This window comes from Macaca fascicularis, chromosome 11, assembly GCF_037993035.2.
Source record: "Macaca fascicularis isolate 582-1 chromosome 11, T2T-MFA8v1.1".
NCBI classification, from domain to species: Eukaryota; Metazoa; Chordata; class Mammalia; order Primates; family Cercopithecidae; genus Macaca; species Macaca fascicularis.
The window spans coordinates 50,355,538-50,378,466 of NC_088385.1; the positions used below are offsets into that span (position 1 = coordinate 50,355,538).

Below are 22,929 nucleotides of genomic sequence, written 5' to 3' on the forward strand. Positions count from 1 at the left end.
TAGTTTCATTTTGAACTAGTCAGATTTTGTTTTCAAATTTGCTGCTCCCCTTTTAGTCTCTGGACTTACGTGGATTCCTATCTTTTATATGATCTGATATCTGATTTCTGGGATTGTAGGGTCAAAATTTCCTCTATATCTTCTATTCAGCTCACTAAAATTGGAAAGTGATAGTCATTTCTGTGTCAAATCTCAAATATGTACTAACCACAAGGACACTCACACAGTTGGCTTTCTTGTAATGTGATACCAAGGACATAGCACCAGCTCACTAAATGTTCAGTGATGTAATATATTTGGTATGTGTGTGTTTACATGCATTTATAAGCTAGAGTTAAGAAAGCAAGGAGCTGGATTATGTAGTAAGTATAATTGACAGAAACAGATAAGATTACATTTTCCAACATCCATACCATTTCATTCTTCAGCAAAGCTAGTCCAATTTGGTCTGTGTGAACTTTCCTTCCCTTCCCAAATCTCTGTGGTCCATAGTAATTCACAAAGCCTTTTTTCTATGTATACAAAATAATCAACAAATTAAGAGTATATAAGTACAATTACATGTCAAAATACACAATTGAATTTTTCTCTTCGTAACTATTTTAATAGAAGAACTCTGTAATCAGCATTATGCACATAGGGACCAAATAGTCTGAGAAATGCTGCGCAATTAAAGAATAGGAAAGAAAACACAGAATTAGAAGTTAGAACATAAAACCAGTGAAGAAAACTTCAAAAATATGTCAGCTTTCCATTCATGTTACTGAGGGGTTTCCTGGGATGTGAGATTTTCAGTGCTAGAGCCAGAAAAGTTCTGGGCATCCAAAATGAGTTGGTCACCTAGTACCCAGATCTGATCCCTATCCTGACGCTCTCTTTCTTATTTTGAGACTCTTCAGCTGTCTGGAGATGTAGGGAGTCAAGAACAGGCTTACTTTCAAACCACATACATCCTGGCACTTTTCTACATAACTGTTTGTTCTTTAGTTCATCTCAGTTTCTTAAAGGCTGACCTGAAACAATGGAGCCACTTCAGCAGTACTCTACCGGTCCAGCTGTTCCAGCACCTGGAACAGGTATTCCTCCCTGTATTCCAGGGGAGGAATACAAACTTCACTTCTTGATGGAGGTGAACCCTTCAGGCCATGTTTTAAAGCTGTCACATTACTCAGAAGAAATAGAAAACTGTAATATACTACTGCAACCATTAAAGAAATTGGTCAGTCATTAAACATGTGCTCAGAAAGAAAATACCAGGCCCAGACAATTTCTCGAAAGACAAAAGAGTCCTCTCCACTTACTTCATGAGGAGAGTATGCATTTATTCAGTCAACAATTATTATTGAATACCAACTCAAGAATTTTTTAGTAAAAGATGCTGAGCCAATTTGTTGTCAGCATGGTACAAAAGCATGTCATTATCTCATGTCATTTAAAAAATTAATTGCAGGTGGGGCACAGTGGCTCACTCCTGTAATCCCAGCACTTTGGGAGGCTAAGGCGGACGGATCACGAGGTCAGGTGATGGAGACCATCCTGGCTAACATGGTGAAACCCCGTCTCTACTAAAAATACAAAAAATTAGCCAGGCATGGTGGCGGGCGCCTGCAGTCCCAGCTACTCGGGAGGCTGAGGCAGGAGAATGGCTTGAACCCAGGAGGTGGCGCTTGCAGTAAGCCAAGATCGCGCCACTGCACTCTAGCCTGGGCAACAGAGTGAGACTCCGTCTCAAAAAAAAAAAAAAAAAAAAAAAAAAAATTAACTGCAGATAGAATAAGTACTCCCTTAATTAAATCTCATAAATATTTTTAATTATTTCAAATTTGAAAAAATAACATCAGATAATGTCCTAGAATAACCAGAAGAGTTTTAAAGTAACCCTTCAAAGTAATTAGATATAACAAAAGGTTTATAACAGAGACATAACCCCTTGAAACAAAACTTCAAAGACTTATTTTCAGGGTTTCTCAATTCCTTTCTCACATCATGAGAACCAATGGAAGTTGGCTAAAACTAAGATTATTTCTAATGGGAATTTTGTAATAGGCAGCTGTATATTCATATATAACAAATGAAAGACAGGTAATAAATGCTATCAGAGTTCAAAGAAACTTCTATCTTTTTAAAAATATATCATTTTAGTAAGAGTTTTTGAGGAAAAAAAAGTAGAATTTTAGGTGGGTCAAGGAAAACAAAGGTAAAATAATATATGATATGGTTTGGCTGTGTCCTCACCAAATTTCATCTTGAATTGTAATCTCCACAATCCCCACATGTCATGGGAAGGACCCGGTGGGAAGTAGTTGAATATGGGGTCGGTTTTCCCCGTGCTGTTCTCATGATAGTGAGTTCTCACGAGATCTGATCATTTTATAAGTATCTGGCATTTCCCCTGCTGGCATTCATTCTCTCTCCTGTCACCCTGTGAAGAGGTGCCTTCTGCCATGATTGTAAGTTTCCTGAGGCCTCCCCACCTATATGGAACTGTGAGTCAATTAAACCACTTTTCTTTATAAATTGCCCAGTCTCGGGTATTTCTTCATAGCAGCATGAGAACGAACTAACACAACATATAATGAGTATACAATCAGATAACTTCCATATACAGATGAAAGTGCTGGATTTAAAAGATCTTTAGTTGGAAGATATTTTCCTAACTACAAGGCAGATAAATAACCAGCTTTTGTTTGCTTGTTTTCCTGTTGGAGAGGTATAAAATTGTGTACAAAGGTCTTTGTGGTCAGAAACTTGAATCAGTGTTTCTCGGTATTGGCTCTAAAGTAGAGTCACCTAATAAGTTTTTTAAAAATAAGTATTAATGCCTAACCTGCATCCCCAAATGTTCTTTTTTAATTGGTTCAGGAGTAGAGATCAGTGGGTGAAATTTTTTGAAAGCTCCTCAGGTTGAGAACTACTCATCTACATCAGGAGTTAGCAAACTACTACAGCCCACAAATGAAACCTAGTCCAACACCTGTTTTTGTAAACAAAGTTTTATTGGAACACAGCCATGTTCGTTCACTTATATATTGTCTGTGGCTGCTTCCATACAATGGCAGTAGATTAGTTGCAAGAGGAACCATATGTCTAAAAGGTCAAAAATATTTATTATCTGGCCCATTAGAGTATAAACTTTGCTGATGTCTAGATGATCTAAGATGATTTGGTCTTGAAGGCTATCGTTGTATGTGTATATTTAAATGTCTGGAAAATGTCATTTAGAAACTTATGCTAAGTAATTTTTTACCATAAAACATAAAGTTTATGATATGGTTTGGCTGTGTTCCCACCCAAATCTCATCTTGAATTTTAGTTTCCATAATCCCCACGTGGCATGGGAGAGACCCAGTGGGACTGAATCATAGAGATTGTTACTCCCAGGCTATTCTCATGATAGTGAGTGAGTTCTCACAATATTTGATGGTTTTATATGGGGCTTTTCCTCTTTTACTTGGCACTTCTCCTTCCTGCCACCATAGGAAGAAGCATGTGTTTGCTTCCCTTTCCACCATGATTATAAGTTTCCTGAGGCCTCCCCAGCCATGCTGAACTGTGAGTCAACTAAACCTCTCTCCTTCATAAATTAATCAGTCTCAGGTATGTCCTTACTTAGCAATGTGAGAATGGACTAATACAGTGTGTATGATTTATAATGTGTATACATCAAAATTTCCAAAAAATAAATTCCCCTGACTAAATACTGCTCTATATAGCAGATGCTTTAAAAAATCTCTTATGAATGTAGATTGTCCCCTCTTCTCTGAAGGATGCCATATCCTGCATTTTTAAAATCATGTTTACATATTTTGTTTTGTTTAAATACAAAAATGTATCAAGCTGAAAGTAAAATATAAGCCAAATGGCCTTATTTATCACTTTAAAAAATAATTATCGTGTTTAAAAATCCCATAAAAAGGTACAAAAGAAAAAGAAGATTCCCCTCTTGCCTCAATGTAGAGAAAGAGACTATGAAGATTTCCCTGGATACTCTTTTAAAATTAAGTTTTCTTACCTTAACATTTTCTATTGCTTCCATAATTCTCTCTCTCAGGTTTGCAGAATCATTTATTTGTTTTTTTAAATTTCTAATCACAATATCAAAGTGATTTCCTTTGAGCTGACCAAGTCTCAGGGAATCATCTACAGACCGAATATTAAAGACATTCATTCTTTTCTTTTCAATTTCTTTTTCAATATTTTTCAACCTATAAGTAATAAATCATATAAAGTCAGTTAAATTTTACATTTAAAAATTACTTTAAAATAAGGTTTTAAATGGCAGTAGCCAAGCAACACCTTATGAGAATACTAATACAAATTTTTTAGAATATTCTAAAGTTTATGTTATTTCACCAAATGTGTGCTTAATACCCATTATTATAGGATTACATTAACAGAATTATTTTAAAAACTTCAACATATATTACTAACGTTATCATTCTTCCTATGTAGGCCTTCTAACTTCTTAGCTTGAGTGACAGAACCTCCTAGCAGTTCTCCCACTCTTCCTGTCCCCAACTCTGCTCCTTTCCTTCTCAGTCTCTTTCCCCAACATTACCAAGAAAAATCACTGGCACCAGAGGATTTTCCTGAAATTCTGCTCTGACCACTTCCTTACACAAACTTTCAATTTTTCCCAACATCTAAAGAATTAATATTTTCAATATTTTTAGAGTAAATTGTATGACCCTATAACGGCTGATATAAAATTTCCTTTATAGCCATAGTTTCCATACTCCTTACAGGAATTATATATGTGACAGACTATTGAGTTTACTGCCCCACAAATATATCTCCAGTTTTCTGAATCTGCTAAAATTTTACTATTACTTGAAGTGTAATTAAAATTCCAGACTCATAAGCTAATTTAAAGTAATCTCTCCTTCTAAGAGGGGAGCTTTCATCTTAAATACATTTTAACATCTAAAGTCCTTCTTTCTGCCCTATCCTGCACTTCTCGACCACAAAAGCAAACTCAAATACTTTTTTTTTGTCCCCCATGTAAGAGCTTAGAAGCACTCAGAAGAGTCTACTTGTATATAGTGGATACTTAAACATGTGTTAACTAAGAATTAACATATCGATATTACATTAATTAGGCTGAATTTTGACCCAATTTTTCACATTTTGAAGTTTATCTTAAGGAAATTAGGCCGGGCGCGGTGGCTCAAGCCTGTAATCCCAGCACTTTGGGAGGCCGAGACGGGTGGATCACAAGGTCAGGAGATCGAGACCATCCTGGCTAACACGGTGAAACCCCGTCTCTACTAAAAATACAAAAAAAAATTAGCCGGGCGAGGTGGCGGGCGCCTGTAGTCCCAGCTACTCGGGAGGCTGAGGCAGGAGAATGGCGTGAACCTGGGAGGCAGAGCTTGCAATGAGCTGAGATCTGGCCACTGCACTCCAGCCTGGGCAACATGGGTGAAACTCCATCTCAAAAAAATAATAAATAATAAATAATAAAAAAAAGTTTCTGTGTGATGTAGTCTCTGAAAAGGGTCTAGAAAGAAAGAGAGAAAAATGTTATTGCAGTTATTTATTTTTATTTTTATTTATTTTTTTGAGACAGAGTCTCGATCTGTGGCCCAGGCTGGAGTGCAGTGGCATGAAACCCGCTCACTGCAACTCCCACCTCCCAGTTCAAGCAATTCACCTGCCTCAGCCTCCCAAGTAGCTGGGATTACAGACACATGCCACTACATCCGGCTAATTTTTTATATTTTTGGTAGAGAGGGGGTTTCGCCATTTTGGCCAGGCCAACTCCTAACCTCCAGTGATCCGCCCGCCTCAGTCTCTCAAAGTGCTGGGAGTACAAGCATGAGCCATCATGCCCAGCCTGTTGTAGTTATTTCTGAGTAGTAGGCTTACTAGTAACTTCATTTTTAAAAAACTTTTTTCTATTTTCCACAATAAATATATGTCTTTTATAGTTACAAAAAAATGCATAAAATTTGATTAAGCTGACGGAGGCTAAATTTGAGTACTTTACATTCATTTAACAAGGATTTTAAATGTAAGGATCTATGATAATAAAGGCATAATTAATTAGGAAAACATGATTTATAAGGTGCTTTTCTGAATATAAATGCATATTTGAATACAGTACAGGATGTTTAGAAACAATTTAGACAATTCAAATCTTCCACTTCTCAAAGTTTCCATCCTAAAACTTCCTATATTTTCAATGTAAATTTAAGACATATCTCTATTTAGAAGACAATTATGAATACAGAATGTGCTGTTCAATAAGTATGTAATTGGTGAATATTAATAGTGAGGTTAATATGCTCCCAGTATTATTCAGAGCTTTTGATCTTATACGTATTTATTGGATGAAGTATGAAAGTAAAATTCAGTCTGGTTTTTTTTGAGACGCAGGCTGGAGTGCAGTGGCGCGATCTCGGCTCACTGCAAGCTCTGCCTCCCAGGTTCACGCCATTCTGCCTCAGCCTCCCGAGTAGCTGGGAATACAGGTGCCCACCACCACGCCCGGCTAATTAATTTTTTGTATTTTTAGTAGAGACGGGGTTTCACCGTATTAGCCAGGATGGTACCGATCTCCTGACTTCGTGATTCGCCCACCTTGGCCTCCCAAAGTGCTGGGATTACAGGCGTGAGCCACTGCGCCCGACCAAAGTTCAGTCTTATAAAGTAATATCTTATTACCTCTCTGGAGTCACTTTTCTAACAACCATTGCTTGATAGGTGATGGCTTTCTTGTCTTTAAGGCCTGCATAACTAAAATCCGAAGGAATAACACCAAGTTTGATAGCTAAAAAACCAATTGCTTCAAACATTTCCAGGTTTTCCTTTCGTAGGGTAAAAGCTGAAACAAAAAAAAATGTTAGATCACAAAAAAAGCAGCTACCATATATCAATTACATTCTTAGTTAACAGATTAGTATAATGAATCGAACTATTAATGTAAGGAGTTGGGTTTTTTTTGTTTTGTTTTGTTTTGTTTTGTTTTTGACGAAGTCTCACTCTGTCACCAGGCTGGAGTCCAGGGGCGTGATCTAGGCTCACTCCTCCGCCTCCCGGGTTCCAGCGATTCTCCTGCCTCAGCTTCCCCAGTACCTGGGACTACAGGCAAATGCCACCACGCCCAGCTCATTTTTGTATTTTTAGTAGGAACGGGGTTTCCCCATGTTGGCCAGGATGGTCTCGATCTCTTGGCCTCGTGATCCACCCACCTCTGCCTCCCAAAGTGCTGGGATTACAGGAGTGAGCCACCGTACCCAGCTGTAAGGAGTATTTTTTAATGAAAATATAAAATCAGCACGATCGATTTCAGCTGTTATTTTTAAACTGTTGGTTGGCTCATTGAAGGCTTACAGGCAAAAAAATCCAAATTCCTTAATTTGGTATTCATATCTGGCCCAAATCTACCTTTCCAGTCTCCAAGTGCACCACTTCCCTTCATATATCCTATAACCCTGCCACAGAGAACTTCTTGTAATCCCTGGATTAACTAGAGCCTTCAACAGTTTTGTACTTTCGTACATTTCAGTCCTCTAAAACATGAGTTCCCCTTGTGTGTTCATTGTAGCGCTGTTCAGAATAGTAAAGATATGGAATCAACCTAAGTGCCCAACAACAGTGGATTCAATAAAGAAAATGTGGCTGGGTACAGTAGATGATGCCTGTAATCACAGCACTCTGGGAGGCTGAGGCAGAAAGATTCCAAGAGCAAACAATCTAAGACCAGACTGAGCAACATATGGAGACCCCATCTCTACGAAAAATTAAAAAGTTAGCTAGGTGTGGTAGCACATACCTGTCATCACAGCTACCCAGGAGGCTGAGGTGGGAAGACTGCTTGAGCCTAGGAGGTTGAGGCTGTAGCAAGCCACTATGGTGCCACTGCACTCCAGCCTGGGTGAAAGAGTGAGACCCTGTCTCAAAGAAAAAAAAAGTGGTACATACACACCATGAAATACTACACAGCAAAAAAGAACAAAATCATGCCCTTTGCAGCAACATGGATGCAGCTAGAGGCCGTTATCCTAAGTGAATTAACAAAGGAACAGAAAACCAAATGCTGCATGTTCTCACTTATAAGTAGGAGCTAAACACTGGGTACACATGTACATAAAAATGGAAACAACAGACACTGGGGTATATAAGAGGTAGGAGGGAGGGAGGGCATAGGGCTGAAAAACTACCTATTGGGTACTATGCTCACTACCTGGGTGATGGGTTCAATCTATCCCAAATCTCAGCATCACACAATATACCCTTGTAACAAACCTGCACATGTACCCCTGAAACTAAAATAAAAATTGTAAAATAAAATATGTTCCTTCCATTTATTATTTCTTACTTCTATGCATTCTTGAAGGTCCAACAGCAGCAGCCATTCGCCCTGACAATTTTGGATATGTCATTCAAAAAGTTCAGCAATTTAAAAGAAATTCCCAACTTGTTTGAGATATCAGTTTGTTGCTGATAGTAGCCTAGGTGGATAAGCATTTTTTCACCCATAAAGATTTAGAATTTAGTATAGAAATATATTTAAGAGGATCAAATCCATGATATTGTGTTAATATTAATCTGTATCTACATAAAAGTTTATGCACTTGAATGTTTAAGAGAATGAAACTTGTAGTTCCAATTTAAAATATTTAATTGATTTACATTCGTCTTTTTACATTGAATCTTATTTAAGTTAGTAAGCAAAATGGGAACATTTACAAAATCTTAAGGCTCACTAAATGTATAAGTTTAATGTATAAGATTTATAACATTTTCTTAATTACTTGGAACAATTACATATTTAAAAAGAAAGTCAATTATACTGAATTTTAAAATTCAATTTTAGAGACTTGCACTTTGAGCCATGTTGGAATAACTGATACCAGATGACCTCCCACTGTAAACAAATAGAAAACTGAACAAAATATATGAAACAGCCATTTTTAGAGACTGGAGAATAGGTACCACAAAACTGTAATCTAAAAGAAAAGAAAAGAAAAACGAGAGGAGTCCTAAAATACTCTAATTTTTTGCCTAGAAGTACATTCTGGAACATAGCACAGACAGAATCCAGGTAGAGCACAGGAGTTCTGCTGAGTTAAGAGGGTAGATATTGGAATTCAGGAAGGCTGAGTGGGCTGGAATTCACAGGGAGAGTAAGACAAAGAGAATTCACAGGGAGAGTAGAGGAGTTCCAGAAATCTACATAAGTGGTTCCTTGAGTTTGTTGCTGATCAGTAATTTGTGCATATCCAGGGTTAAATGCTATGTATTATTTATTGTTACATAACAAGTCACCTCAAATCTTAGTGGCTTACAATATTCATGTATTGCCTATAGTTTCTGTGGATCAGGACTTCAGGAACACTTTGGTTTGGTGATTCTAGTTCAGGCTCTCCTGAGGTTGCATGCAGTTAGATGTGGCTAGGGCTGCAGTTATTTAAAAGCCTGAAAGAAAGTAGAGGATCCATTTCCAAAGGGGGCTCATTCACATGGCTGGAAGGTTGGTACTGGCTATCGGCATGAAGCTATAGTTCCTATCCAAAGGGCTGTTTGAGTATCCTCACAGTACAGTAGCTAGCTTTCCCCAGAATGAGCAATCCAAGAACATGACAAGAAGTGTAATACTTTTGTGACGTAGCCTCAAAAGTCATCTCACATCCACATTCTCCCTCAAATTCTTTCCAAGTTCCAAGGCTGAATGCTTCCAAAGCAAATATCATGTGTGCTTTATTGACCATTATATCCCATCCACTGGCAGACAAATGGGTAAACAAAATGTGGCATACACCTACCATGGGGTATTATTCAGCCTTAAAAGGGAAGGAAATTCTAACACGTGCTACAACAAGGATAAATGTCAAAAACACACTAAGTGAAATAAGCCCATTACAAAAAGACAAATACTGTATGATTCCACTTATATGAGATACCTAGAACTGTCTAATCCGTACAGACAGAATGAAAAATGGTAGTTCCCATTTTTCAGAGCTGGAGAGGAGGAGGGATTGTTTAATAAATATGGAGTTTTAGTTTGGGATGGTGAAAAAATTCTGGAGATGAATGGAGGTGATAGATGTACAACAATGTGAATGTCCTCAATGCCACTGATACTTAAAAATGATTAAGATGGTACACTTTATGTTATGTATATTTTAACATAATTTAAAATAAAAAATAAAAGGTTTTTTGAACCATCATTCCTCCTTTTAACATATGCCTCCAACGATTCACAACTTTAGAAAAACGAATTTAAACTAATATATAAAGTTCTATAATTTTTTTACTCATTAACCCAAATTAATATTGTTAGAATTTCAAGTAGTATAAGATAAATAAAAATTCCTAGAGCTGCTTAAATCACTCACCAGCAATTCCTCTTTCTACATGTAAAGCTAGTGTTGTTTTTCCTTCAAAATGGATATATCTGTTAACACTTACTATATGCCTAATATTAAGTAACTATTACATAGTAAACAATTTCATTATTTCATTTAATCCTTAGAATATCATTGTGTGTCAGGCTTTCCTATTACCCCATTTTTCAAGTACAACCAAAAGTTATGAATTATTAAGTAACTTGCCCGTGGTATTATTCTTCCCATTTTTACATTTATGAAATCAAATCTTAAAGACATTAAAAATTTCATAAGTCTTTTTGTGAACTAAAAGTCATAATATCAAATCAAACCCACATAGTTCCAAGGTTCAAACTCTAATTTATTAAATATGATCATCTGAAACAGTTCCCATCCTTCAAGTAGAATTGAGGCCAGTTAAACCTAGTCAGCTGGACTTTTATAGTGAGAGTTCATCAGTTCCAGCCACCCTGGGAATTAAACACAGACCCTAAAACAGTGATTCTCAAAATGTAGCAGACCAGGAAAAAAAGAGTCTGGAAATTTGTGAAAGCCCCAGAATCAGAAACTGAGAATGGGGCTGTGAAATCTGTTTTAACAAGACCTTTTGATGATTATATGCATGCTAAAGTTTCAGAACATCTTGTCTAGATGACCAGCAGGACCAAGTTTTCAGGTTCCCTACCCAAGGTAGGGAAATATAATTTGTTTTGGATTACAAAGTATCTCTTCACTTTCCCAAGCACAGTAAATATATTCTTATCTCTAAAAACTTAATTTTAATTGAGATGACTTCCAAAATATGAAATCAAGATTTACCTTCAATAAAACTTATTAAACACAAACCAACTGATTCAACTTGACATTTGTGAATAGGCTAACATAAATGCCTAGGTTATCAGTAAGGCTAATTTTTAAATTCAGTGTAATTTGAAAGGTTTTATCATCTTCCAGTAACAGAATAAATAAGAATTCCTAGAGTTGCTTAAATTGCTTATCAGCAGTTCCCCTCCCTAAAGGTAAAGCATGTATTCTTTCCAATCTCTCTAGCCAAGTCTATTCAATTCATTTTCACAATTTTAAATTTAACTAAGTTTATCCAAGAAAATGGATGATTATTTATTAAATTACCTGTATAAATAACATTTCCTTCTTGGCATTCAGGAAGAGGCCTTTTCCCACGCCTGTGTGCTTTTTCCCGAAATCTTACTGTTATCACCACATTCAGATTACCAGTACTGCAATTCATTTCAGAAAAAGATTTGGTTTCCACAAGGTTTCCAAACTTTTTGTTGACAAAATGGTGGACAGCTTTTCTGTGGTCTTTGTTTGCATCAGGTTTAAAGGTAAATTTGGAATTTTCTTTCTTCGCATCCAAATACTTAAAAAAGTTAAATGCTTCCTCTTCAGATACCAAATGACAAAGTTCTTTATACTCAAGATTTGGTTTTACAACAATTTCACTGTTTTTTCCTACAGTTATTAAAAATGGAAATTTCTGCCTAATGGCACTATGTAAACTAGCCCTCTGGTTTTTGTCAAGGATTCTGCCTATTGAGAATTCAAGAGGTAGTCCAATTAGCTCTGTTTCAGAAAGCCACTTCTCTTTTATATCACAGGCAAAATTATTCAGTAACTCATGAGTTTTTTCATCTAAAAAGGAGCTTAAAACATCAGCTTTTTCTTCACATTTGGAAGTTCCATCACTGATAGTATCTTCCTTTTCTGAACCAGACGGATGATTTTGGTCACCATCAGTGTACTTAACCAAAGTATTAACTTCTTGGTTTCTTCCATCTTCAAAGGACAGATTTTGAAGATCTAGTTTTGTTTTTTTGGGAAAATTATTTGGCTCAGGTTGTATTTCACTAATCTTGAAAATAGGCTCATTGATGGTCTTATTAACTAATTGTCCCTGTTCATCAATTTCAATAACAATAAAGTCACTTGGTGAGCTTTTTATAGTGCCATGAAATCCAATATGATCATTAAAGAAACACAAAGAACTAAACCTGATTCTATAATCTGTATCTTCTTCCATTCTTCTATAATAATGCCTAAAAAACAAAACAAAGAGGTGGTTAGTTAACAGAAAGAGAAATTATGGATGACCAGATAGGAATAGGTTTGCAGGATTTAGTTAATTCTGTCTCTCTTTTAATCCTGAGTCTTCTTAAATGGCATCGTTAATTTATAACTATATGTACATCCTGTGTACTTTGACTCTCCTATACCAAGCTGAAATAATAGGCAAACTATTTCTGGTATAGCTAAAGATTTGTTAACTTGTATCTTCACTCACTCCAGATTTGTACCTATTATCCAGGATTAAAATGAGTCAATTTTAAGTTTATCTTAAAAATATCATTTGTAGGCCCACAAGAAGAGGTGAGAACACAGAACTATAAAACCAAGATGTGTCCAAATTCCATTCCTGGAGTCTAAAATCTCCAGCTAATTCCAGAGAATATGTGGCTAAGTTTTCTTACATTATTAGTGGTTAGTGACAGGAGAGGTGACAAGAAGACAATAGGAAAACTGATGGGTAAATGAAGTTATAAATACAAATTTGTGATTTGATTATATTTCAAGGTAGGATTAAGTCAGTCCTGGGCCTTCTCTAATGCCCCCATTAGGACAAATAGAAGCTTTCAAGGTTGACCCAGAGGAAAGTTCTAACTATATCATTGGCATCAGACTGAAGAAACCTTACAGAGCTTCCTGGGAACACTATGCAAGAGAATAGTACTCTGATCTCTCACCTTTCACACAAACCCATGGCTACCATACGATATGGAGCTGCAGGAAAGATAAACTGCCCAGGGGCCCCCCTACTACTGAGTTCTGTGTTTACCCACATTCTCCAAGTAATTTATCATCATCTGGACCATCATCTCATATCTATAATGTATTCTACTATTCTGAACCAATTTAGCAAATCACATCCCTTCTCAATCCTTTCAATCATGCCATATAGAAATCACAACAAATTCTCCATATCCTAATTTCCTAAGGAAAATATAAGATATATTTATTTTCCTTAATTACTTAATTTCCTGTACAGTTCCCTCACTTTCTTGCCCTAATTGAAAGCTGGCTATTTTTTCAGGCTGCTTCTTCCTTAGTCCTCTCAAGTGAGGGCTATTTTTTCTTTCCCACCCATCTACCTTAGGACCTGGAGGCTGTAAATATTGTTCTATGTTTGTTACTGTTCCTTGCAAGCCATTTCTTCCTCTACTACTTCCAAAAAACCAATTCTTTTGAAGAGCCTGCTATTGGGCTTTACCATCTTTTGTCATACTCTCTCGGATCCCCAGACAACTCTGCTTCATTCACTGATCTCTGGCTCACTACCTTCTTATGCAACATGATTTTCATGATCATCTATATGGATCATCCATTCAATGTCTTGGACCCTCAAGTCCTCAATCTCAACCTCAACCTCACACCTCTGCTTCATCTTGGTCATCCACTGTCATGGTCATAACTTTGACTTTCTCATCTCCAAAAACTGCATTAACCTTAAGCATCTGATTTTTATCACTCCCACTGTCCTTCATCACACCTACTTTAATACTTCCATTCCAAAAACTTTTAGTTGTTGTGAAGGCCCCTAACTCCTGCTTCTACAACTAGCCCACAAACCAGCCAGAATGGTGTCTTAAAAGGTAAATTAAATCATATCACAATCCAGTTTAAAACCCTCTAATCACATTTGCAATACAATCCAAATTACTTACCCTGGCTTCCAAGGACGTCTAAGATTAGGGACCCTGTTTATTTTCCAAATTTTTTTGTACCTTTACCCCCATTACCCGCTATACTCCAGCTACTCTGGCCTTCTTTAGTACTTTTGTGCTAACTGTTCCTGTTGTCTAAATTGTTCCCTCCCCAACCATATAGCTGCATCTTTTAGGATTCATGCCCTCAGAGAAGTTTTTCCTGGCCAATAATCTACAGGAACCTGCAAGTGATTTTTTTTTTGACACAAAGTCTCACTCTGTCACCGGACTGGAGTGCAGTGGCGCGATCTCGGCTCACTGCAACCTCTGCCTCCCGAATTCAAGCGATTCTCCTGTCTCAGCCTCCGGAGTAGCTGGGACTACAGGGACGCGCCACCACGCCTGGCTAATTTTTGTATTTTTTTAGTAGAGACGGGTTTTCACCATATTGGCCAGGCTGGTCCCAAACTCCTGACCTTGTGATCCACCCGCCTCTGCCTCCCAAAGTGCTGGGATTACCGGCGTGAGCCACCGCGCCCAGCAAGTGATTCTCTTTCACAAAACCCTATTTAATTTTCTGCATAGCAGTTCTAGGTAAAGTTTTTCTTTATTATTTATTGTCTATCTCCTCCAAAGAGAATGTTAGTTCCACGTGAGGAGTAAGCTTGTCTGCCTTATTTACTACTGATGATCCCATATTTTGAACAGTGTCAAGCACATGGTAGGTCTGCAATAAATACTATTGTTAAATAAATGAAAAAGCTAGTACAAAATAAGTGCTGTAGGAGTGAAGTGGAAGATAATTAGGAGAGGCATAATGCAAGAAGTGGCCATCTAAGTCCTCCAATAGTTCAAGAGATAGAAATGAGGCAGTGACCTCACAAGTAATGTACAAACAAAACATGCAACGTGTGAGAGAAAAACAAACAGTCCAGATACAGAGCAGTGGGGATGGGGAGGCAGGGAGAGTACTGTGCTGGAAATGCAGCTGAGTTCATACCAGATTATGGAAGATGTTGAATGCCCTGACAAGGACTTAGAATCTATTGGGTGGTCAATGGATGGCTGTGAGTGTTTGAATAGAAAAGGGACACAATCCCAAAACAGGCTTTAGTAAGATGATTCTGATGGAAATGAGCAGGATGTATCTGACGGAGTAACAGTTAGAGGAGTTGAAAAACAAAACAGCGTGGTCAAGAACATAGCTGTAGGGATTGGCTCTGAAAGAATAATGATCTTTTCTTTCTCCTAGAAAAATGGAGAAAGATAGACATTCTAAGCAAGTGAAACAGGTAGGGAAACTTGGGGAGAATGTAATTCCAGCATTCTGGTAAAAGAGTGGAACCGAACTGGAGGGCAGCAAAGGAGCCCACATGGCGTTAAGCCTGAAGGTGCAGTGTTCCCATTCAACAGAGACTGCTCATGACAGTGTGGAGCGGGGTGCCGGGGGCGGGGGGGGGGGGGGCGGAGGGGAGTAGTTTGCTTGGCGCGTGTGTGTGAGGAATTCGTTGGCTGAAGAGGGATCCTGAGAAGGTATTAGAGATACTGAACCCAGTCCTGCAGAAGCTACTTAACTTCGCAGAACTAGGGCGTCGCTGCCCTCCAGCACGTCCAAAAGTGTCCCCGACAAGGCCAGCCACTCTACCTGTTTCTTCTCCCTCCCCTAACTCTGCCTGTCCAAAGGCGCGACACTAGCCCACGTCACCCTTCTTTGGGGGCAAAGGGTATGGATCGTTCCATGCCAATCTCGTCACCCCCCCGCATACAAGCCCACCATCGCGCAAGAAGCTCGACCCGATCTACCTCGGTTCAGTGGAAAGCGTTCATTTGCACAACGCTGTGCGCATGCCCGGAAGCCTTCAGCGTTTCAGCCTCCGACAGGGGCGTAATTAAAGGGGCAGGCGCCCACGTAAAGACGCGCCCTACGCAAGACACGGAGTTTCTCACTTTGTGGAGCCGCCTGAAGGCGGCAAGATGAAGCCATCGGGGAAGTGGGGAGGGGCCTGCCGGGTTGGCCCCGCCCCTCCGCGGCGCTTCCTAGTTCGGCTGGTTCTTCTGTCGCCGGCTTCAGCAGCCCGCGCCCGGGCAGGTAAGGCATTCCCCGCCTTCATGCCTCGGTCAAAGGTCGTCCGAGGTCCGCTTCCAGGTCTTGGCACCTCTGCCTCAGGGTTGCTGTGGTAGGTTGCGGAACGGAAATCTCTATCATCCGTGAGAAAAGTTAGAGAGGAAGTGGGTTCCGTGGACAGAGCTTACTCCAGAAGAAAGACTTGGGTAGGTCCCCGGGAATCAAGAAGTTCGTCGGCCCTGAGAAAGAGCCTGAGGCTTGGAGGGACGTCACTCAGCTCTTCTGGGGCGCAGTCGGACCTCAAGTTTCTCACCTCCCAGGCCCTGGGTTCTGTGAGCCCGATTGCGAAATGAAGAATCTTCCCCAGAACCAGGAAGTCAGGCCAGCACCTGACAGATGCCTGTGGCTCCGACAGCTCGCGGAGCCTCCACACGATTGTAATTCGCTTGTTTCTCCGGCCTCCAAGCTTCCAGGGAATTAGAAAGTAGAGGGGGCTTATGGGATCAGATGAGTACATTCGCAGATAGGGGAAAAAGTGTACCTGTCAGCTTGGAAGCCAGAGAGAGACAAAGGGATAAAAGCAAACCCTGTCCAGGTGCGGTGGCTCATGCCTGTAATCCCAGCACTTTGGGAGGCCGAGGCGGGCGGATCACTTGAGGTCAGGAGTTCGAGACCAGCCTAGCCAACATGGTGAAACCCCGTCTCTACTAAGATACAAAAATTAGCTGACATGGTGGCGGGCGCCCGTAATCCCAGCTACTCCAGGGGCTGAGGCAGGAGAATCGCTTGAACCCGGGAGGCGGAGCTTGCAGTGAGCCAAGATCGCACCACTACACTCCACCCTAGGCAACAGAGGGAGACGACGTCTCAAAAGAAAAAAGAAAAAAAAAAAAAAAAAAAAAAAAAGCAAACCCTGGGAAAGCGAGAAAGCACTTTGAGCATTTAGAATGGAAAGAAACGGCGCTATTAGTGCTTCAAAAACGTAACTGCCCAAGGTCCCTTGTAAGCACAGGATATTAAAATCTGCCTTTTCCCTTTCTTGGAGTGGTCCTTGAAGAGGGCTATCAGGAAGTTCAAATTTCTTCTGTTTTCGTGCAAAGCGTTCGTTTGAAGTTTGCCTCCTACGTCTCCAAACTGAGCTTCTGATATTCCAGGCCGAACATGCTCCTTCCTCAGCTTTCTCCATCTCAGTAAATATCGGGAAACTTGGTTACGCCAAAAACCTTGGTGCTGTCTTCTCACTCTCCACATCAGCACATAGCTTTCTATTGGCTCCACCTCGGAATCCTAGGACTTATGCACTTGGTCTGCTACCACCCTCGTCCCAGCCTCCAGCCCCTCCCACCTGGCTTATTGGTAGGCTCTCCTAGATGCCTCTTTCTTGCTTCTCTGTCCATACTCCAACATCCTTTACTCCCAGCAGCCCCGGTATCCTTCTAAGACATGAGTATAGAGCATGTCTTTCTTTTCTCAAAACTTCCAGCCTCTACATCTCACCCAGGGGATAAACAAAGTCAATGCAAAAACTCTAAGGCCCTTGGAGACCTGGCCCCTTTACCTTTCTAACCTCATCTGCTACTTGCCTGTTCCCTCCTATGCAGTCTCACCATGTCCTTGCTGTTGCCCAGTGGGCCCATTTCCAACCTTTGCATTTACGTTTGCGTTTTGTCCGCAAACTTTTCCCAGATAGTCCAGTGGCTGGCTTTCTCCTTCTTTTTGACCTTTAATCAAATGACACCTTCTTATTGAGGCTTCCTCTGACTACCCTATTTATAATTGCAACCCTTTCTCTGTTTCGTTTTGTTCTTTCATTTCACTTGGCACCATCTAACATACTATAGAGTTTATTTATTTGCTTATTGCCTGCCTTCCTCCATTAGAATATAAACTCCATGAGTTCAGGTTTTTGTTTGTTTGTTTGTGTTTTCTCTAATTTTCCTAGTGCTTCATCTCCAGGGGCCTGGAGCAGTATCTAGCACATAGTAGACACTCAGTAAATATTTGGTGAGTCAGTGGTATTATATTTTGTTTCTTAAATATATGCAAAGCATTTTCAATTACTTACTGTTGTGTTGGATCAATGTTCAAGAAAGATGTGTTATCTTTAATTTATGGTACACCAGCACATATCCCAGTTTGTAATAGGCAGCCCTATCTAATTTAATAGCTCTGGAAGGCCTCACCAGCTTTTGTTCATAATGATGATGTTAAAGTATCTAAAAATAAAGATTAATGGTTATACAGCATATTTTGCTAAGAATATATGGAAGTAAATAGTGTATTTTAGAAAGGATATAAATATATTAAAAGTACCATGGTTGATCAAATAAGACTACCAGGGCTGGGCGTGGTGGCTCTAGCCTGTAATCCCAGCATTTTGGGAGGCTGAGACAGGCGGATCACAAGGTCAGGAGATCGAGACCATCCTGGCTAACGCGGTGAAACCCCGTCTCTACTAAAAAATACCAAAAACTAGCCGGGCGAGGTGGCGGGCGCCTGTAGTCCCAGCTACTCGGGAGGCTGAGGCAGGAGAATGGTGTGAACCCGGGAGGTAGAGCTTGCAGTGAGCCGAGATGGCGCCACCGCACTCCAGCCTGGGTGACAGAGCGAGACTCCATCTCAAAAAAAAAAAAAAAAAAAAAAGACTGCCACCATCTCAAAAGCTTAGTTATTTTCTCAGACTTGTTATTTGTACCCTTTCAGTAGCTCCTCATTAGTGTTCTGGAAATTGAACCTAAATACAACTGTGCACATATCTTTAAAAAAAAAAAAGTTATATAAGAATAATTTCTGCCGGAAAATAATAATTGCTCCTTTTTTTTTTTTTTTGACCACCTATTATGTGACAAGATTTGGCCCTTTGCATGTGTTGATTTTAATTCTTACAGCAATTCTTAGATATTACTATCTCTGTTTTTCAGATAAAGAAAAGCAAGGTCCAGAGAAATATAATTACTAACTCTGGTCACAGTTGGCTTTGGTTAGAACTTAGGCCTGTGCAACCTCAAAGTTCATCTTCCCTCCACCGCTGCACAATCTTTTCCTCTGATCAAAGTGCTAATGAAGCAGTCTTAAAACTTTATTAACACATTTGACAAGAATCTTTTGCCCTCCTGTTTTGGGCACAGTACTTTGTTTGGGAAGGCATTGGATTCCATAAGCAGGTGCTGATTTTAATATATTTCTCAATCACCACCCCACCTTTTATACTTGTCTGAGTTGTCTTATTTGCAAATATGAATGGGTTTTCTTTACTATGAGAGTTAGTGGTAAGACGAAACAGTCATGAAGGTATTTAATTATTTATTTGTAAGCAAAGCCTCCTGTATTAATCCTAAGTGTACTAAGGTAAATCTTGAACAGTTTGAAAGAGATGACACTTTTAAAGTTTTTTTGCACAGTGTGTTTTCATTATTGAAAATTCAGAAAAGCAAAACGAAAACAAAACTATCATAAAAGTCATCACCAAGGGATAACCACTGTTAATATTTTGGCTTATGTTCTTGTAAGTATGTGGTTGGGAGTGGTATATGAATGTACATTTAAAGTAAAATTTTAATTTCTGGGATTTTGAACTTCTGGGCACATGTGTGGAAGAGTTGGCAGAAGGCCTTTTTCCTAGTATCCCTACACTCATCACCTCTGCTGGAAGCCTGGGTGCAGGAAAGCTACCAAATTTATCCCTGGCCTTTAGATAGTCTGGGTTTTTTCCTCAGTTCCTTGTATTTAGCTCTAATTTATAAGACTACTAAGCAGTTCTATCTTTTCTAGCTTTGTCAATCATGTTGTACCTTACAGTAGAGAGAAATCTTAATAAGGAAAAATAACTTGAAGAGAGCAACTGCAGAGTCTATAGGTAACCTAGATACAATTTCTTAATTAAAATTTAAAAATCCTCAGCCTTTCATTCAACACAAATGTCGTGAGTCGTTGCTGAGGTGAATTTGGTTGGGTCCCAGCCAGGAGAGCACCCATCTAACAGAGAAAGCAGATACGTAAACAGTAAAACATAATAATTATTAGAACAGAAGAATGACTAGGTGACATTTTGGAGCAAAAGAGATGACAATCAGGGGAAGCTAACAGTGCCTTTTGAATTGGGCTTGAAGGAATAATAGGCATTTACCAGGGGGCCTTTAAGGTACATGGGCTATTCTTTTACCTGGCCCTAGACGACTTCACTTCCTGTTTCACAGAAAAAAATAACACTATGTGGGAACTCTTCTCCCTTCAAATATATCTGTATTTAAACCTCTGCGTCCTTCTTTCTAGATTCAAAAGAGACTTCTCTCTATTCAAGGCTGATTTCTTCACCTGTATGCTATTCATTATCCCATTTGTATTGCCAAACAACTTAAGTCTTAAACCCTTAACACCAACAGTTGTCAAAGTCTGGTTGGAGTCCCTAATGCTCTTTCAGGAGATTTATAAGGTCAAAATCATGTATAGTTAAAAGATTCATTCAGAGTGCAATGGATTTTAATGTTCCAAGTTAATTTATACAGCTTCGGATTCCACATTGCAGCTTACCTTTAGGAAGTTATTTCTTTCAAATTTTAGTGTAGTATCAAAGAGAAATATCTACTAGTTTGTGAAAAGGCTATTAAAATACACCTTTCTTTGTAACTATATGTCTGTGTGAAGCTGGATTTTCTTCGTATACATCAACCAAAACAATATACTGCAGTGGGTTGAGTGCAGAAGCAGATATAAGAATTTGGCTCTCTTCTATTGAGTTAAATATTGAAGAGATTAGCAAAACCTTAAAACAATGTTACTCTTCTGTTTTTGAGGAAAAGGTAGTTATTTTTATTAAGATATATATGCTAACATGTATATTTATGATTATTTTAAATGAATTAATAAGTAATTTTTAAATTTCTCAGCATCAATTTAATCTGGTAAATATTGGTAGATATAACCAACATAAACAAAAGCCCTTTGGGGTCTACAGTCGTTTTTAAGAGGGTAAAAGGTCCTGAGACCAAATTTGAAAACTGCTATTCTCTTGCGTGCTCTCTCCCTCTCTCTCCCTACCCCTCCACCCTTGTTTTCCCTCTGCTCACACTCCTCTCTCTTTCTCCTTCCCTTCATAATGAGACTTCTTGGAAAATCTGTTTTTGCCATTCACTCACTTTTTCACTATAGCTGTTCCCAAGTCACCAATGGCCTTCTGATTTCAGAGTCTAACATCTCCATCAGTGTCTATTTGACCTCTCTGAGTCTTTTGTACCAACCTGCCGCCTTTTCTAGAAGTCTCTGGTATGCCACTGTCCTGTTTTTTTTTCTTGCCTTCATGACTAAGCAGTATTTTTTAAAATTCTTCTTTCACATCATTCCTTTCCATTCTAAGCATTCCTAATAGGCAACTTCATTTTATTGTTGTTTCAACCGTATATATGTATATGCTCTTAATTTGTATGAGGGCATTTCAAAAAGTTTGTGGAAAAATTGAATTAAAAGATAAAAAATGTAAACTTTGACTCAGCGCTATGGCTCATCCCTGTAATCCCAGCACTTTGGGAGGCCAAGGTGGGCAGATCACCTGAGGTCAGGAGTTCAAGACCAGCCTGGCCAACATGGCGAAACCCCATCTCTACCAAAAATACAAAAATTAGCTGGGTGTTGTGGTGCATACCTGTAATCCCAGCTACTTGGGAGGCTGAGGCAGGAGAATCACTTAAACCTGGGAGGCAGAGGTTGCAGTAAGCAAAGATTGCATCACTGCACTATAACCTGGATGACAGAGCGAGACTCAAAAAACAAAAAACTGTAAACTTTATTTCTGAACGTAAGCTCCATGAAGTTCAAGGCACTTTTGTAAGTGATAACACCAGCCATTTGGGCCATCCCTAAAGAACTGAGAGTCCTGGGAATTTAACCATGTCAATAAAGCCTTTTTGCATTATTAACTGAAGAAAAATGGGTGCCCTATGAAGAGTTTTCAAGATTAGGAAACAAAAAGAAGTCAGAAGGAGACAAATCAGGACTGTAAAGTGGATGCCTGATGATTTCCAGTTGATACTCACAGAATTGCCCTTGTTTGATGAAAGAAAAGAGGAGGGGCATTGTTGTGATGGAGAAGCTTTCCTAGGCGTTTTTCTGCTAAACATTTGACTAAAGCTTTAGCAGAAAAGCTTTAGTTTAGAAACATTTAGAAAAGCTACTGTTTCTCGAAAACACTCTCTAATAAGCAGATGTTACCATTCTTTTTACCTCCAGAAAGTCAACAAGCAAAAATACCTTGAGCATCCCTAAAAGCTGCGGTCATGCCCTTGCTTTTGACTGTCTGCATTTGCTTTGATTGGACCGCTGCCATTCTGGGGGAGCCATTGCTTTGTGCTTTAAGATCATACTCGTAAAGTCACGTTTCATCTCCTGTTACAATTTTTTGAGGAAATGCTTTAGGATCTTGATCCCACTTGTTTAAAATTTCCATGGAAAGCTCTGCTGTCATCTGCAGCTGATCTGGGTGCAACAGTTTGGGCAGCCATCAAGTGGAAAATTTGCTCAACTTTTATTTTCAGTCAGAATTGTATAGGCTGAATTAGTTGTCTATGGTGTTCGCTGTTGGTTCTGCTGTTAATTATAGGTACTCTTCATTTAGGGCACGAACCAGGTGAATGTTTTCCTCAAAAATTGATGTGGATGGTCTGCTGCAGCAGGCTTCATCTTCAACATCATCTCATCCCTTAATATGAGTTACTGATTTGTATGCTGCTGGTTTTCTTGGGGGCATCGTCCCCATCAATAAAGCATCAGTGATTTCACCATTCTTCCAACCAACCTCCATATAAATGTGGTGTTT

At 39.1% G+C, this 22,929-nt stretch overlaps 2 protein-coding genes across 15 annotated transcripts in view; one reads left to right on the forward strand and one right to left on the reverse strand.

Annotated features, from left to right (window-relative positions):
- The window catches only part of PUS7L (pseudouridine synthase 7 like), a 40,586-nt gene extending 24,410 nt beyond the window's left edge, over positions 1 to 16,176 (reverse strand). For 4 of the 7 annotated variants that reach the window (XM_045365089.3, XM_065524059.2, XM_045365087.3 and 1 more), the window contains exons 1-5: positions 15,860 to 16,176; positions 11,466 to 12,391; positions 6,667 to 6,826; positions 4,013 to 4,205; positions 414 to 512 (exon numbers count right to left, since the gene is read on the reverse strand). In XM_045365089.3, coding sequence (XP_045221024.2) covers positions 414 to 512; positions 4,013 to 4,205; positions 6,667 to 6,826; positions 11,466 to 12,375 — 1,362 coding nt within the window. In that variant the 5' untranslated portion in view covers positions 12,376 to 12,391; positions 15,860 to 16,176. Of the gene's footprint in view, positions 1 to 413; positions 513 to 4,012; positions 4,206 to 6,666; positions 6,827 to 7,777; positions 7,896 to 11,465; positions 12,392 to 15,859 lie in introns of all 7 variants that reach the window. The other 3 variants (XM_074006651.1, XM_065524058.2, XM_074006652.1) reach the window with 2 other exon arrangements.
- Positions 16,096 to 22,929, forward strand: part of IRAK4 (interleukin 1 receptor associated kinase 4) — a 32,509-nt gene continuing 25,675 nt past the window's right edge. For 3 of the 8 annotated variants that reach the window (XM_074006654.1, XM_005570613.5, XM_074006653.1), the window contains exon 1: positions 16,096 to 16,145. The gene's annotated coding sequence lies outside the window, so the exon portion shown is untranslated. Of the gene's footprint in view, positions 17,478 to 18,074; positions 18,126 to 22,929 lie in introns of those variants that run through there. The other 5 variants (XM_005570616.5, XM_005570614.5, XM_074006655.1 and 2 more) reach the window with 5 other exon arrangements.